Source organism: Mus caroli, unplaced genomic scaffold, assembly GCF_978045245.1.
Source record: "Mus caroli unplaced genomic scaffold, Mus_caroli_1 scaffold_15, whole genome shotgun sequence".
Taxonomy (NCBI): Eukaryota; Metazoa; Chordata; class Mammalia; order Rodentia; family Muridae; genus Mus; species Mus caroli.
The window spans coordinates 69,214,983-69,233,001 of NW_028227270.1; the positions used below are offsets into that span (position 1 = coordinate 69,214,983).

General features: G+C 49.1%; 1 protein-coding gene across 8 annotated transcripts; it reads right to left on the minus strand.

The window, feature by feature from the left end:
- Positions 1-1,170: 1,170 nt before the first annotated feature.
- Nfil3 (nuclear factor, interleukin 3 regulated) lies at positions 1,171-16,998 on the minus strand. 8 transcript variants are annotated; one of them, XM_085831090.1, is made up of 3 exons: positions 14,306-14,886; positions 11,769-11,897; positions 1,171-2,982 (listed from the first exon to the last, which is right to left on the minus strand). In XM_085831090.1, the coding sequence occupies exon 3, from the start codon at positions 2,825-2,827 to the stop codon at positions 1,439-1,441; it is 1,389 nt and encodes a 462-aa protein (XP_085687216.1). In that variant the 5' UTR covers positions 2,828-2,982; positions 11,769-11,897; positions 14,306-14,886; the 3' UTR covers positions 1,171-1,438. The 8 variants fall into 8 exon arrangements, with proteins under 8 accessions (XP_085687216.1, XP_085687215.1, XP_029324460.1 ...); XM_085831089.1 differs by lacking the exon at positions 14,306-14,886 and adding an exon at positions 12,431-12,697; XM_029468600.2 differs by lacking the exons at positions 11,769-11,897; positions 14,306-14,886 and adding an exon at positions 16,871-16,998.
- Positions 16,999-18,019: the final 1,021 nt, after the last annotated feature.

Consider the following 18,019-nt stretch of genomic DNA (forward strand, 5'->3'; position numbering starts at 1 on the left):
TAAGAGAAAAAAAAAGGCCAAAAACCAAAAATATACGTCCTCCCTGTTTTTTTTTTTTTTGTTTTTTGTTTTTTTAAATCTGCTTTTAAAACTGGTCTTTCATCCAGTAAAGTGGGTCAGTGTCTCAAACACTGCAGTATGTGTCACACTTAAAACGGAGGTGACTAAGGAGAGGCCGGACACCAAACCGCTTGGAGTCTCCATCAAAGAACATTAGAGAAAACTCAGACCTAAGGAAAACCCCCTAATGGGGAATAATTAAATAATCCAGTCCCCCAGTCCAGGGGTGCTCACCGTCTCTACCCTCGCCTTGCTCCCCTGGGCTCCACGGGCAAGTGTCCCAGGCCCTTGCTATGCTTCTCATTAGGTTTGTAAACATGATTATTGGTGTGGGGATGTGGGTGGGCGGGCATCAGTTTTCTCTCATTCTGGGGAAGCAGCTACTCCACAGTAAGTAAAATGTAGAATGCCCATGTTGTGATGGTTTGCCCAGAGAGTGACACTATTAGAAAGTGTGGCCTTGTTGGGGTAGGTGTGTCACTGTGGGTGTGGGCTTTAAGACCCTCAGCCTAGCTGCCTGGAAGCCAATATTCTCCTAGCAGCCTTCAGATGAAGATGTAGAAAACTTAGCTCTGCCTGTGCCATGCCTGCCTGGATGCTGCCATGCTCCTGTCTTGATGATAATGAACCTGTAAGCCAGCCCCAATTAAATGCTGTCCTTTTTAAGACTTGCTTTGGTCATGGTGTCTGTTCGTTGCAATAAAAAAAAAAACCTAATTGAGATAGCCTGCTGGTACCGTGTGTGTGTGTGTGTGTGTGTGTGTGTGTGTGTGTGTGTGTGTGTGTGTGTGTGTTAGGTCAAAAGTCGATGTCCAGTGTCCTCCTCAGTCACTTTCCACCTTATTTTTTGATTCAGGGCCTTTCACTGAACTTGAAGACTTGAAGGATAGGCTGGAGGGAGGGATTTTCCTGTATGCTGTGTCCCCGACTAGTCTCCCTTCTCTGAAGATACAGGTGTGTGTGCCGGTACACCTGGCTTTTTATATGCATGCTAGGGAAACTGGGAGGTGCCTTACCCCAACTGAGGCATCCATCTCCTCAGCTTTTACCTTAAGAAACCCCAGTGGCCTTTGCTTTTCCCATCCGATCAAGTGGAACAGAGCCGGGAGCTGTGCTTGCCACCAATCCTTTATTGAAACTGGCAACATACACACTTTATAATAGAGCAAAAATAACGTTCAGTATGTACAGCCTCTGTAGGGGGCTATCTGACTACACGCCAGGCAGAGTGAGGGCATCAAGTCTTCAGCGTGTGTACACAAGGACACCCAGACAGACGCCGTTGTGCACACTACAGTGAAATGACTTTAGAGGTCCAGTGGAAATTCAGTATGGTACCAAAGCCTCCTCCTCCATGCATAGCTCAGTCAGTAGCCATTTACCTGGAGTCCGAAGCCGAGATCGGTTGTGTGGCTATGAATCTCTTGAGCGAGACCACCTCTGCAGATAAGTTTGCCATTCCCTGCTTCAAATACAAATTCTCAGCTTCGGAAACCTTATAGCCACTGTCTTTGACTTCCACCACACCTGTTTTGAAGCTACTCTGAGTTTTGCTGCTCAGTTCTTTGTGATGCCAGTGTTCCGATTTGAGGGACCAATCTTGAATGTTCGTCACCTGCACTGAGAAAGGGGGTAGGGAGGAATGGGCCATACCCGAGGTGCCATGTTTCTCCAGGTCAAAATGTCTTTTGGCAATCGCTTCGGCGGGTGAAGAGAGTTTCTGCATGCCTTCAAACTCGCTGTCCAAGGCCTCCACTTTGACCTGCATGGCCTTGGCTTTAATCCGGAGCTTGTGCGGTAAGGCAGAAGGGTTCACTTCCGGAACTTTCACCACCGTGGCGTGGACCCGTTGCAGCTCCACTGGAGAATGGATGGGGCCCTTAGGGACCTGTTGTTCGTCTTCCCCATCAGAAGACTTGCCCACTACACCCTCATCGGTCTCTGAGGTTCTCGGGGAGTTGCTAGTGGACCCATGGACCTGCAGGAGGGGTGGGGAGTGGGAGTAGGTGGAGAAAGAGCTTCTCATGTAGCTCTGGTAGATGGAGGTGGAATACGCGCCCCGCTCCTCCCTGGCCTCCCTGGCAAAGCTCTCTAACTCCACGGGCTCCTGTTTGATCACAGGGAACTTGTTCTCAGGGCTCCGGCAGCCTCCCTGTGCGGGGCTTTCCTGAGTGTGCTCCACGGAGGACACCTCAGACACATCGGAGAGCGAGCTCTGGGGAGAGTGCTTGATGACTGAGATGCAACTTCCGGCTACCATCGCAGGCTCATGCTCGTCCACAAAAGAGCTCACGGCAGCCTTGGATGTCTGGTAGTCCTGAAAGTAGACAGCTGTGGAATTACTGAGTTTCTGGATTTCTTGGGCGTACGCCGTGGAGCTAATTAAACCAAATTTTAATTTCAGGGAGAGCAGCTCAGCTTTTAAAGTGGCATTTTCTTCTCCCAGGGCAATCAGCTTGTTCTCCAAAACCAGGTCATTGAGGCGGCGCTTCTCCCGAGATCTTTTGGCAGCTTCGTTGTTTTTCCGCCGTTTCTCCCAATACATGGCGTCTTTCTTCTCGTCCGGAATGAATTCCCGTTTTCTCCGACACGCCGAGGATTTGTTTTTCCCCATGCTCCCTTCGTTCAGGAGCAAATCTTCACCTGAGGCTAGGTCCTCGGCCACCTCAGCTAAGGCAGAGTTCAGCAGCAGCATCTTGTCTGAGCTGCTGGTAGGATCTAGGGGTGCGGGCTCCTTTTTGATGGTCTGCATTTTTCTCAGCTGCATCAGAAAGGACCTCCTCGTCCTACAGACCGGATGGAGGAGACAAATCACTGCCCCAGTCTTCTTTCAGGTCTTAAGGACTTCAGCCTCTCATCCATCCATGGGTCCTTCTGTTGTCCGGCACAGGGTAAATCTGTCAGGAGCCTTTCATGGGTTATCTGCAATAAAGGAGATCACAGTGAGTCCCTTGGGCAGCTGTGTGCTAAAGGGGGTGCTGTGCTGAGCAGTCAGCGGGTACTGGTACAAAACAGCTCAGGTCTTTTCTTTAAACGGGGGGAAAAAGATGTAGATACACAAACCCTTCCACTTCAGTGGCAAAGAACCTCTTTGCCTTGGACTGTGTGGTTCAGCAGAAAGAGGAGCTCAGGTACTTGGTCACTCACTCACCCAGTCACTAAATCTGTCATTCATCCCTTCATCCCTCCCTCCCTCCACCTACCCAGACTTGGACCCATGAGCATCCCTCCCTCCCTCTCTCCCTCCCTCCCTTCCTCCTGCCCTCCCCTCTGCTCTGGGTCAGATAGAGGAAAGCTGTGTTTAACAGAGATAAAGGGCAAGTGCAGGATCATACAGGATGATTTATCACAGGGAGGAAATGACAGACAGCCCTACAATGGTGACCAGAACATGAGTGCTGCCCTGCTTCAGAATGACAATAGGTAACTTGGCTCTGCCAAGGAAGTACATACAAGAACTTGGCTAAGCAAACTCTGTTAACCTGCTGTCCCACCTCTGAGGGCCTGGTGCTCCCCAGTCTGCCCTGGGAACTCCTCTGGCCTTACCATGAAGCTGCTACCCTTATAGGAAGTACTTGCACTTATAAAATTCAAAATGCAAGGCCTTTCAGGCTCACCGGCCAGACATTCAGGATTGACAGCCACAGTGCTTTATGGGGGTCCTAAAATTCAGCATAATAGACTTCAGTTATTTAGTCCTTTTGCACTAAAACAGTTACTATTCAAGGGGACTTATTATTTTTTTTTTTTAAACACAGCTCTCTTGAAAGTTAAGATTACTTCAAAACCAGAGAATATAATTATGGAAAGACCTTCTTTCGATCTTACTAATTAGTTTCAAATAAAATATAAGAACCGAAAAATAGAATCATCAACTGTTTTTCACTCCGAGTATATTTATAATATGAACTGGGTTTCACTTTGTGCGCATGTGTGTGTGAGTGTGTGTGTGTGTGTGTGTGTGTGCATGTGCATGTGTACCCACGTGCACGCTGAGGGTGGAACCCAGGAGAATGCTAAGTAAGCGTTGTACTCTAGGCTTTGCCACAAGACAATAAATCCTTTCCTGGCGCTTTTGGATCCCATACTGCCTCCAGAAAGCAAAGGTACACACAGCCCACACACATCATTACTCTCTGAGGCATCCTTCCCTAGGCTCTGTCTGTCACCTTGCCTTTTGACATAGAGTAGTCTCTCTCATGGCCCAGAACTTGCCTCATAGGCTAGGCTGGCCGGCCAGTGAGCCATGGGACCTTCCTCTCTCCATCTCTCCATCTCCTCAACTGCCAACTGTGAACCATGATATCCAGCCTCTTTTTAAATAAATGGGTATGGAGATCAGGTCTCCATGTGTGTGTGCCAGATACCTCAACAGGGCTAAGCCATCTCTGCTCTCACTCATAGAAGCCTGCTTGCACTTTCTGTCTTTTCTGCAGTCCCAAGAATGTCAAGGTCATACAAGGTTCTGCCCATCCAATTGGGCCACCACCACAGGGAGCAGTTCCCCAACTCAAATGAAGCCCAGGGGCCACTGACAGCGTGCTTTCTGACAATGACACCCCGTCAGACACCACTTCAAGGAGGGAGACACTGCAGACCAAAAGACAGCTTGTCAACCTCCAATCAAAAATACAATCTCTTTGCAGGGCAGCCAAGGCTACACAAAGGCTATCCTGTCTTGAAAAACCAACCAACCAACCTGGAAACACGTCCCTCCACACAGTGCTGGGCATGCTCCTCCTCCTGCTGCGGCTAGCGTGCAGTCAGTCACTCCGATGGGGTCCTTGCCCTTAAGTGGAACTGAGCTGCAGCCAAGAAAGATTCAGACCTTGGCCTTTCCTGTTGTGGGCTTCAAGTCTCCACCAAGCCACAGGTACTAGTTTTTAAATACCACACAGTCCCTTCCATGCTATTTTTCTGAGGTATGTTTTTCCCTCTCCATGTGCTTATGTTTTCCTCCACATACTTATCTCAGTTCTTCTTTAAAACCTAGTTCTTCCTTAAAACATACATTGTATTTCATTTACACAGTTCACCAACTGTGAGCTACTCTCCCCACAAGTCTCCACATCAGCCAAGCTCAGAGACATTGTTTTAACTGTGGATCACATGTCTGTGTGGATCCGGTTAGAGTATGTGCGTGTGTGCGGGTGTGTGCGTGTGTGTGTGTGTGTGTGTGTGTGTGTGTGTGTGTGTATGTTAGTCATGACAGGCCACCATGGCCAAGCTGAACAGGTAGCTGATTCTATTTAACCACAATTGGCCCACGGCTGGGGAGATGACTCAGATGATAAAGCCCTTGACTTGCAAGTCCAAGAACTGCAGTTTAATCCCCAAAGCCTATGAGAAAGTCTGGGAAAGGTGGCAGAGACTATAACCTCAGTGCTGGGGAGGTAGAGACGGAAGGATCCCCGGGGCTCACTCCCTGGCCAGTCAACCTAGCCTACTATGTGAACTCCAGGTCTGTGAGAGACAACGTCTCAAAAACCAAAATGGATAGAAATCGGAGGAACAACCCTGGAGGTTGCACTCTGGCCTCCCTACACACATACTTATGTACCAGTAGGCACATGCAGTCACACATACCTATGGATTTCTAGGTCACCGAATAAGGAACACCTACTGTATACTGACCACTGAACTAGACTGAAGATTCTAAGAGTGGGGAGGTTGTGCAGGCTGAGGGCCAAACTGAAGAGCACAGGCAGGACAGAGACACATGCTCAGACTTGGATCACGGTGGGACCTGAAGTGTGGATCCTGCTGACTCCACTCACACCAGATAGATGTCATTTATTTGGACATTTGCTAAGTCGTAGGCACTGGGGACATAGCCTACCTCATGTGCCCCCTTCAGCATCTTCAGAGGTTCACAGGCACAAGTGTCATCCAACACTCATGTGATAGCCAACCTGAGACCTCCACCTAGCCTGGACCCTGCTTTGACCCCTCACAGATCCTCTCTACATGCCACCTTTCAGTCCCAGACACACACAGCTTCCACCTCTCTTAGGTATGAACCTCATATATGTAATTATGAAGTGATTCTAGGGACAGGAAGGTACCATGGATCTAGCTAGAGCTTACTCCACAAGTTGGCTACACCAAGAAGAACTGTCCGGAGCTGCCCTCAATGGGTCTGGGCTATTTCACAGTCACATTTTAATCTCCTGAGAGTTGAACCTATGTTGAAACAGTGAAAAAGACATATAGCTATTGGCCTTGAACTTGTGATCATCTTATCTCAACCTCTTACACCTGTTCCAACCATCACCACCATCATCATCATTAATCTTTAAAAACATATGTGCTTATTTGTATGTTTTTGTGCCTATGTACATGCCAGTGCCTGCAAAGGCCAGAGACTTCAGGTCCTCCAAGAGCTAGAGTTACAACACTTTGTAAGCTGCTCACCGTGGGCGCTGGCAACTGAACTGAACTCAGGTCCCCTAAAAGAGCAATATGCATTCTTAAGCGATGAGTTATTTCTTCAGCCCCTTTTACTATCTTAAAATATATATATAATATACATATAATATATATATATATATATATATATATATATATATATATATATATATATATTCAGGCACAAGTGGCATCCAACACTCATGTGATAGCCAACCTGAGACCTCCACCTAGCCTGGACCCTGCTCTGACCCCTCACAGATCCTCACAGATATATATATCCAGATATATATATCACAGATATCCCACAGATATATATATATGTAATATATACACAGTTATGAGTGTTTTGCCTACCTGGTACACTTGGAGGTCAGAAGGCATTGCATCTCTTGGACCTGAACCCAGCAACAAGTGCTCTTAACTGCTGAGCCAACACTCCAGTCCCATTATATTATCTTTTAAACAAAACCAAAAGTATATCTATTTCAACATTGTACATTGTGTTAGTTACAGTTTCTACTGCTGTGATGAAACACCATGACCAAAGAGCATCTTGGGGAGGAAAGGTTTTACCTGACTAACATTTCCACATTGCTATTCAGAATCAAAGGCAATCAGAGCAGGAACTCAAACTGGTCAGGAACCTGAAGTCAGGAGCCCATGCAGAGGCCATGGAGGGGCGGTGCTTACTGGCTTGCTCCTCCTGCTTTCTTACAGAACCCAGGACCACCTGCCCAGGTTGGCCCCGCCCACAATGGGTTGGGTCCTTCCCCACCAATCACTAATTAAGAAAATGCTCTACAGATTGGCCCACAGCTGAATCTTAGGGAGGAATTCGCTCAGTTGCTATTCTCTCTCCAGTCCTCTCTGGTGACTCTAGCTTTTGTTAAGTAGACCCACATGGAAGAAGCAGCCAAAAAAAGACTGAGCCACCAGCCAGAGATCACAGCGGTTAAAACCAAAGATGGCTCTCGGGTCTGTGTTCCTCAACAATGGATGCAGGGAAAACACAGCTGACAATATTTTTATTTTATTATAATATTCATAAAGTGCATGTGTGTGTCAAGGCTGCAGGCTAACACTGGGATGTTGCCTTTATTACAGCTCCCAGGATCTGCCTGTCTCTGCTCTCTGCCACCCCAGCACTGAGGATCCAAGCATGTGCTACTGCCCCATGGGTTCTGGGGATTTGAACCCAAGTCCTCATACTCCACAACAGGCATTTTACCCAGTGAGCCACCTCCTCAGCACAGTTGAGGCCACCTTCCAAAACCCTCAGTGTGCATGATGACTGCTTCGGATCCCAGTTTCTCACTTCATGACTAATCTAGCCATGACTTCACCGGTGTGTCACTGTTTGAAATCAACACAGACCGCTGGGCTACCTTAGTCACTATGTTTCTTTTTTTTGGTGAATAACTGACATGAAATGCCAATTCTATGATGTTACCCCCTGTTAGGGCCATTAACTCCATTACACCCATTAGCTGATAGGACTGCTTAAAGACACAAATAAAAAAGAGAAATTGGGGAGCAGGCATCGCGTCATGCCAGCTGACATACTTTCCCACGCCTACTGTGAAGACACTATCACTGTTACCACGTGCTTTTCTTTATAACCTGCTACAGGCAAGAGCTGAATTTCATAAGCCCAGATCCTTGAGTATATTTAAGTCAGATGACCTAAATACTTGGCAATTAAAATAAGACCTGACCTAAGAAAAGGCTGCAAAAAGGATCCAAATAGACAACATAAATTTGAGACAAGAGTTCATCCTGCAGGTGTTCCCCGATGGTTACTATAGAAACGCATGTGCATCTCCAACCTCTGACCTCCCAGAGAGGACTTGTGGCAGTTCACATTCTACAGAAACAGAAATGAATAAGCCCTCTGCACAGAGCACAGAACATCGTCCTTGTTTAGATATCAAAAATTGCCAGGCATGGTGGCGCATGCCTTTAATCCCAGCACTGGGGAGGCAGAGGCAGGCAGATTTCTGAGTTCGAGGCCAGCCTGGTCTACAAAGTGAGTTCAAGGACAGCCAGGGCTACACAGAGAAAGCCTGTCTCAAAAAACTAACTAAATAAATATAAAAAGTCCACAACAAGGCTGGTCGTGAGCTGCCGTGTGTGTGTGTGTGTGTGTGTGTGTGTGCTGGGAACTGAACTCGGGTCCTCTTAGCAGGGAGCCATCCCTCCAATCTCTATCTGTGAAAATTGTGGAAGTTAACCAATCAATTCATCACCTCCACAGACAGCAGCTGAGCCTTTTATCTTTACAAATCTTATTAATTATTATCATGTGGGTCCATGTCGGGGATCAGAGGCCAGCAACATTCAGAAGTTGGTTCTGTCCTTCCACTGTGGGATCTGGAAACTGAATTCAGGTCATTGGGTTTGCACAGCAAGCACTTTAATCCACTGACATTTTACATCAAGAACAAAACACTCTAGTTCCTGAGTGCTTAGCTCAGGGCCTGCAGTCACTCAGCAGTCCAAAGTCCACCCAGGGCCAGGAGAAACACGTGCTTGACACACACGTGGGACATACACACACATGAGCCATCTTTCACTGCCAGACCAGCCCTATCTCGGCAACAAACTGACCCACTTTTTCTGTTTGGATGCATCTGTAAATAAATGTGTCAAAACCTGATTCAGCTTACAGGAACAGAAAAGATTCCAAGTTCAACAAGGGATTACTTGAACATTAGATTTTAACCTTAATGAATTGGATGACAACCCCACATTTGATTAGCCCACCCTGTACTTTGTTGATTGAAACATGAACTAGTGTTTAATTGGCAATCTCTACAGTGCAAGGGTTTGCAACATTATATAGCAAGTCTGAAGTCAGCACAAGCAGGAGACACAGGGGCACCCATTAAAGCAACTTCACAGCTTGTGGAGAAGCTCACAGAGACACAACAGTAAGGGGGAGGGGGGGAGTAGAGACAGAGACACACACAGAGAGAATATACGAGTGTGTGTGTATATATAGAAATGTATTTTGAAAAGCCTTAGTTGAGAAGCTTCAAAATGGGAACATTATGCCTGTGAAATTGTAGTTTGAAGAGAGGATACTGTTTTTATTTATGTGCTACTGTGTGAACATCTGTCACATTGAACCAGTGCCTGTAGACCCTGAAGCTGGAGTTAACAGTCAGTAGTGAGCTGCCTGATTATGTTCTCCGGAGCAGTAGCAAGGGCTCCAGCCCAGTCATCATCCCGGCCCCTATTTGTCACATTTTTGGAAAATATAATTGATTGATCAAATTAGTAAGTTCCCCGGAGTCTTTCTTTTTGACTTTGCCATGACCATGAGCTTCTAATCCTCCTGCGTCCACCTCTTCTTCTGCACTGGGACTGTAGGTATCTACTCTGACATTGGTGTATGGGGTGTTGGAGACAGGACCCAGGACATTGGGAATACTAGGCAAATGCTACCAGTTGAGGTACAGCTCTAGTCTCCTCTGCATCTTAGGGACACAAATGTCACAACCTTGACTAGTTAGAGCATAAGGGGAACAACATCACAACATTGCAGAAGAGGGTGTGTGCTGGGGACCTGGGATGGCAGAAATGTTCCCAATCTCCCCAGCCTGGTTTTTAACATTCTCATTCACTTTCCTAATCAGCCCGTGACTATAAGTACCATTTATTGTGCCCTGTGCCTTAGGAAGAGAGTGGAAGGTTTATTTGAAGGCTACTTAATTACATTTAAGATCCCTAGAAAGTTAATAAAAGACACCGTGTTCTGATCATTGAAAGGCTTATAAACACCCAAACTCCAATGAAACCAGGTCCACAGAGCCCGGATTATTAACGAATGGCATCCAGCAAATCCCCACTAAACTTCAAAAACAAGCCCAAACTCTAATTAAAGCCATACTAGAAACAAAAATTCCCCCCACCCCTCCCCCACCACAACCCATTTCTAACTACAGGAAAATTAGTTACAAAGAAATGTGAGAGGTAAGTGGGGGTGGTGGCAATAAAAACTCATTTTGAAACTGAAAAACCCTCTTATGTAATTGCCTGTGGGCAAAGGTCAGTGTCTTTCAACATTCGCTTGTGAGTCCAATCTGGATAAAAATCAACTCAAATAAAATCGAGAAAAATAACAGGATATCAAACAATGTGCTAACCCTGTGAAACTCGGGGCATACCTGACAAAAACAAGAAGTGAGCATCAGCGGGCGGGGGGAAACCTCAATTACATTGTTTGTTATGTTTGACTTGAATCCCCAGCGTGCTCTCATTCCTCAATACAAATTAAAAATAAACAGCTCTTAACAGCATCAATGCCATCTGGGTCACAATGGAAATAATGAGGCGTGCGCCTCATTATTCCGAAGCCGGGTAAAAATAACGCCGAGCACTCTGACCCCGCCTTTCCAGCCCACGCTTCAATCAGACCTACATCTCGGAACCCAGGAACCCACTGATGATCACGGCTAGGTCAGCTAGAAATCTCCGCTGGCGGGAGTGAGTCAGGGGCCTTGCTCAACTCTGTGCTCAGCCTTTCACAAAGGGTTTTAATTTGCAGGCTGTTGCATCATGGTGATGTTATAATTGCCAAGATAAGCCCTCAACACAGAAAAGGAAACTGTTTCACAAAGTACAGTGAGCTTGTGTTCACTCTCGTTGGAGGGACAGGCAGAACGGTGGAGGAGCATGAACACAGCTACCACAGCTCCCATCTTTTGAAACTCTACGCTGGACTGCTTACCCAGCTTCTCTGAGCACCTGTTTTGTAAAGTGGGGGTGGAGGGTGGGGGTGGTGCCCAGTGGGTCCTGCCTTGTTTAGTAACTGCCCTTCATATTTCTGAATCAAGGCAGTGAGGACTCCAGGTTCCAGCCCTTTCTGCAAGGCACTATTTTGAGACTGCTCTGGGTACTTCGGGCCTAGGTTTCTTCATGGAGGTCAAGAGTCATCAGTCTAATGGTGCCTGGCTTTAGTTGACATCCACACAGCTCCCCATACCCTCTCTCTAAGATAGCGTGCATGTGCACAAGTGTAGGTGAGAATGCCCACTGCTAATGGTTTAGAGGAAGAGATCAGCCAGGCTAGAGAACTCAAGTCACAGAAAATTCCAGGGATCTGGAAAAGGCCAAGCTACTCTTGCTGTGGGGACCTCGTCAACTCCATTTCTTCCTAAGGTCCCAGTTACTTGGGACCTTGAAGCACTTCGATGCTTCAAGAATTATCTTGGTGCAAACATTAAGTAACATGCACAAGGCAAGGGGATTCAGGGGTAAAAGAGAAGGTGAATCTTTACAGGCCCAATACCAACCTGACTTCATTCTTTCTGTGAGATTCGGTTCAGTAAAGGAAAGCCAGTCCAAACATAAGCATTCTGGAAACATTACTGAGCTCCTTCTTAACTGTGCCGATCCACAGGCTTCCTTCCCCTCAAGTTTCCCTGAAAGGCAGTGAAGGTCTATCAGATACTGGGGAGAGAGTATCATATACTGGGGAGAGAGTAGCACCTACACCTGCCTTTTTTGCAACTCCCAAAGCAGACTCCCAAAGAGGGTCCCTAGGGTATCCAAGAGCATCATTTGACCCTGAATTCCAGGTTTGCCATCCACAGAGAGCAGCCTGAGCTGATCACCCTCCAAACACCAGGAGGCTTTCCAGTGGCTTCAGAAGGCCACCCGGAGAAACATGGAGCTGTGATGAAGTAGAGAGAGGAAGTAGAGAGGTACTTTTACAGGAGAGACAGCTACATCTATGTGGGTGACTTTGAATTAGGGACTCCTGGCCATATATATCATCCCGGGCTTTGGATCAAATAAACTTTAGCTACAATAAGAAATAATAAAAACTTGGGCTCCACTGTCCACGTTCAAGCAAAGACCCTCCTATCCATCACGGTCAAGACTGCCCTCCCTTCTTTCTGTAGCCATTTAGATGTCCTGCTTTTTCACTCCGTGAATGGAGAAGAGAGCTTGCCTCTGAAATTCAACGGAGACTCCAGAAACAAAGATATCTGCGAGGATCGAGGCTAGCGGTGTTCCGGAGTAGAGTCAGCTCCTGGCTCGGTCTGCCTGAGGCTGCACTGTCCCGAGGCCCAAGGCCACCAGAGCCTGCGCCCAGGAGGCAAGCCTGCTCTCCGCCTCAGGCCACCCGGCTCCCGGCGGCGAGCGCAGCACACCGAACTCGGCCCTGCAAGCCTCCGCCCCGCTCCGCGGCCGCGCCCCCACGCCGCGCCGCTCCCCAGGCCCGCCCCCCGCCGGGTGGGCGGCGCAGCGGGGCCTCGGCGCCGCGAGGACCCCCGCGCCAGAACAAAGGAATGCGGGAGGGGCTGAGGAGGCGCGCGGGCCACCGCGAGGCGCGTCCAGTCGCTGCCCAAGGGGAGCGCCTTGGGTCGAGGTCTCTGCCTGCCACTGCCAGGCGCGTGCCTGGTCTCCCGGACCAGCGAGGGGTGCAAGGACGCAAGATGAAAGGTGGAGCTGCAAAGTCCCCCCAGCCCCCGCCTCTGCAGGCTTGGGTCTCCCAGCCCAGCACGCAAAGTGGGTCAGGGTCTGCTGCTGGGGGGCCTACTGCAACTGCAGCGTCTTGGAAAACGGCTAAAATAGGGATAATATGTTCCAGGGGTCATCATCTAGAATGTCTCCGCCCCCTAAAATAATATCGTAGTTCAATTATGTAAATGGTACGCTAAGAAAACTATATCTCACAGACACTATTAAATACGTATATTCACACATCATTACAGTAAGTAAGAATCCGGGAAGAAATTTAATATCCGGATACTTACCATATTATTCTATCTCCAAGAATAAAACTAGGTTATACAGGCAAAAATACAATCTACTAACCTATATATACTTCCCATAACTCATCTGATCTGGGGGAAATTATGATGTGAAATAAATACTTCTGACCTCATTAGCCGTTGTTATTTACAAAAGCCAGAAAAGAAGGTGACACTTGGCCATTCCCTGTTGGCCTCTGAACGCAGCAGTTCCTCCAAAGTGTCCTTTAAAATGATAAATGCCCCCCCCCCCCCGCGTTCACCAGCAGTCTCTGGGTGCTGCGAAATGCCTTCCTAAAAATACAGTCTTATCAGAGGTCTTGGAAGGCGTGGAGTTAAAACTACAGCAAATGGCCTTGAGCTCGTATTTGCACACAGCCCTGGAGAAACCAGAAATAGCACCGAGGCCAGGATTGTTAAAATGTGATAGGGCTATATTTAGAAAGACGTACATTTCTTTTAGGGTAAAAGACACACATTTGGCAAGCATGAGCTATGTCAAAGCTTAGTCGGTCGTCACTTTCCGGCTTAAAATATCCTTTAAAAGAACCAACAAAACCCCTGTTGATGGTGACATTCTTCAACGCTGAGACTGCCCTACTTTCTTTGTGGCAAGATTATAAAATCACGTAATTAGCTCCCTTTCTATGCTCAACAGCCAGCAAATTCGGCAGTTACATAACCTCACATTTCCAGGAATCTATTAATGATTTGTCTTGTGGTGTCTTTAAAAAAAAAAGCCAATGACGATAAGGTGAGAAAAAAAAAGAAAGAAAGAAAAAGAAAGGCTGATGAAACGCATCGCATTCCAGTTGGGAAAAGTGGGGAGGCAAACGTCACAATGGCTCGTCCGGGTTTTAAAAATAACACCTCGGAACATTTAAGGAGCACCCCCACTTCCCCGCGCGCATTAGTGTCCAAGACTAGGATTTCTTCTTTCTTAATAATGAACTCCATAGAATCGTTTTAAAAATACGCGTATTTGGGACGATACAGAGGTACCAATAAGGATCTAATAGCCAACGCTGCGCTAAAATGCCCAAATCATTGCACACAAATCATACGCTCACATTCTCACATCAGTTCGTCCTCGGTGCCCACGTTTCATCGCTGGCCCATTATGCAATGTAAGAAAGGACACATCCCTCCACCTTCCCGAGGGCTCGTAAAACACGGTGACGACAAACGGGTTGGAAGACGTCGGTGCCTACACAGCGCCTGACACAAACAAACGCCGCGCAGGCATCTCCGATTGCCGTCACTGTTGGTACTTCCAATCCTCCTAAGCAAATCAAGACTCAACCCTCCCCCTAGCTGGCCCGGATTGGGGACTAGCGCGGTGAGACCCCGGAGAGCAGGGCACGTCGTCTGGCTGCTAAAAGGATCGGCCTCCACTCCGCCTCCACGGCGCGCTCTTCGCCACCGAAACATCAATTTTCCTGAAATCCGGAGACATTATGCAATAGCGGGGAGGAGGAGGGAGAGCGCGGCAGCCCGGGCTACGTGCGGGCGCCAGGGCGCTGCAATCAAAGCAGCTACCTTAAGGTGGCGAGTCCCCCCTCCTGCCAAGGCAGCAAAAGTTTATGTAATGCATGCCCCGCGCATACTCGCCGCCTCCCGCCAGCCCTGCGCCGCGCCCGCACGCATCCCGCGCCCTACGCCCGCCGGCCGCGCGCTCCAAGAGCGGGCACGGAGCAGAGCTGGGCCCCCGGGGCCGCCGGTGGGCGGAGCGCTTACCGTGGTTCTGATCCTTAGTCCGTGAGGGGGAAAAGAAAGGGCGGCTGTAACCCGGCTGGCGGCGCCGGGGCGCGATTCAAGCTCCGCCGGGCCCTCAGCGGGCGGTGGCGAGGGCGCGGCGCGGGAGACGAGCGGGCGCGCCGGGTCCGCGGGCGCCGTGGCCGCGCCGAGAGATGTGTGTTAGTAGGTCAGTTCCGAGCGCCGCGCTACGTCGCCGCCCGCCAGCCCCGCCGTGACGGGCGGCGGCCGCCCCAATCGCCGCGCCCGCGCCCGCCCCCGGCCCGCCGCCACTGGCCGCGCCGACAGGGGCGGGCTCCCCACCGCCCCGCCCCGCCCCGCCCCGTCCTCTCCGCCGCGGCGCCACTGGCAGTCCGCGTCCTTCTCTGGCCGCGGCCGCAGCTGCTACCCGCTGTCCGTGGGGACCCACGCCGAGCGCTATGTTGCGCAACGGGACGCACCGCGGAGCAACCCGGGGCACGCCTAAGAGGAGCCCAGGACCCTTTTGCCCATTGCCGGCCGCGCCCTCCGGGTCGCTGCGCTCGCTCCGTGGTGCCAGCACCTTTTTTGTTTGTTTGTTTGTTTCCCGGAGAGCCACAGAGGGCCGGGCTACCTGTTGCCAATAGAACCCCGGGCGAGGGCTATGGGGACACGGGCGTGGCGGGGACCTTGGCCTCCTTGTGCCCACGGTCCCCTCTGAGACCGGGAAAGGGGCGCGGCAGCCGGGCTACGCGGTGACTGAAATGTCCCGCTCCTCTCCCGGGCAGCGCCGCAACGGCAACACAAACAGCGCTCCCGACACAATTAGGGCGAAGACGACCCCTACAAAGTTGTTGGGTAACACGTTTGGGAAACCAAGCTAGACGCGGTTGGTCTGTGTCCCCGACCACGTGGAGAGGTCGCAACTGTCTCCGAGGACCTGAGGGTCCGCGGCCTCGGTGTCCTCGGCTGGGAAGCCTACCCGCTTTCGGTGCTCAGGCTAGAGAGAGCCACGGAGGGCATTCCCCGAAGCATCTTGAGCTAGTAGCTCTCCTCTCCTTTCGGTTCCCAGTGAACACGCCAGCCAGCCCGCAACCCCACCCGCCTTTCCCCAATTCCTGAGATGTACAAAAGACATAAGGAAATGGGAGACAGAGCATCTGGTGGCATGTTCTTAAGTCAGTCATCGGGTTGGCTATTGTAAAGGAACGTGGCAAACACTCCCCGCGTTTACAGACACGTAAGATTATAGCCGGCCTTGGCAAAGGGAGCCATATTCCTGACAGTGACGCACGCGCTTGCCCAAATATGGAATGTGGCAGGTGGCAAGGTCCTTGAGCTCGGACTGTGGGACCTGGGCTCGAATGATTCCCTCACTCAACTCCCTCCTTTCTAATTTTTCAAAGAAAGCAAACCCCCAAATAAAGAATGAGTGTGCGGGACCCCCACCCGGAACATCTCACCAAGTGGATCTCTTTCCATTTACTCCAAACACACAGTAACTCCACAGAAATCTCCGAAGCACATTCAGTGGTGGTTTAAATGCCATTCACCGTTGGACTTTTGGACGCCTTCACAGGGCAATAATGATGGAGTCTAGCTGGTAAAATACCCCTTAACCAATAAAGCCCCCATAGCACAGATAGGCAATAGAGGATAAATCTCCTTTCGCGGGTGCTGATCAGTTCAGGGAACACCCCCTCCCCCCTTTACACTTTGTTTGGACTTTTTGTTTTTTGTTTTGTTTTGTTTTTCCGAAGAACTAACTACCTTGATGTAAACGAATCTTGATTTGGTTAATCGGTTCCACTTTTCTCGGATTTACTGATGTCACAGGATCCCTAAGTAGGTAGAATGGAGAGTAGCGTTTTCACCAAAAAAAAAAAAAAAAAAAAAAAAAAAAAAAAACTTGCCTGACTCACCCAAGGCTGACAGCGGAAGAACGGACTGCTGTGACCCACGAAGCTGTTCTTTATACTGAATTTTGAAATCTGATGCCTGTCTTCATTCCCGGGGGCAGTTTACATTGCGCCTCCACCACATTTATGCTTCCGTCATTGTCATCTAACTTGGAAATCAGAGGAAGTGTGAAAGATGTCTCTGATATCAACTTGGAAAACAACTCATTCGCGCCCCCTGGTGCTTAAAAACAGCTCAACAAGGTGATGGAGGCTCGGTCTCCAGGACTCGGGTGACAATGCGTCTGGTGTTACACCCTGGGGGTCCATCTAGTGGGCAAGTGCTTGCAATTAATTGAACTAGAAGAAAATTGAAACATAACCCTGGGGTGGGAGAACTTCCCCCAAGTCGCCAGTGTGCTGATTACTGAACAGGCTGTAAGTAGGGTCTCCCGAATAGGGAAATGGTGGAGGACTTTAATTGAAGTATGACTTTCAAACGAGTTTTTGCAGAAGTGCTGGGGCTTGAACCCTGGACTGCTACGTGCTAAGCAAGTGGTTTATCGGTAAGCTACCTTCTCAACCAAACTCAAAACGTTCTTACACTAAGTGGCTGGTTTGTTTCAGAGCGGGAATTGGTTTTGGATGCAGGAGCCAAGGAGAGGTGATCTGGACCAGAAAGCATTTAAGAATCTCTTTGTGTTTATACACTGCTGTAGCACACTCTGAGCAGCCAATATAAGAGGTGTAAGCTGAGAGCAGGTGGAGGATGTGGCTCTCTCTGAGAAAAGTTTCAGGGCGTGTCCAGCTGGAGGGTCGAGAGTACTCTGATGTACGCATCCCGAGGGTTTTTTCTTTCGAGGCGCCCGGCATCGAACTCAGGTCTAAGCCTGGTTACACGACTTCAGCCCAGTATCCAGAAGCTCTTGGCTTGGGCCTTGATACATACACCTAGTATTTTATGGGGGTTCAGGAGGTGAGCCACCCGTGGACTCTGACACAAAGAGAAAATGCCTTCACTATTACAATACCAGATCAGGGGACTGTGGCTCCAAGTTTTCAAAAGGTGACATTAAAAATACCTCGTGTGTGTGTGTGTGTGTGTTATGTATGTATATGAGTGTGAGAAATATCGAGCTTGTCGATGTTGGCAAGGAATTAATTTTCTTTAAA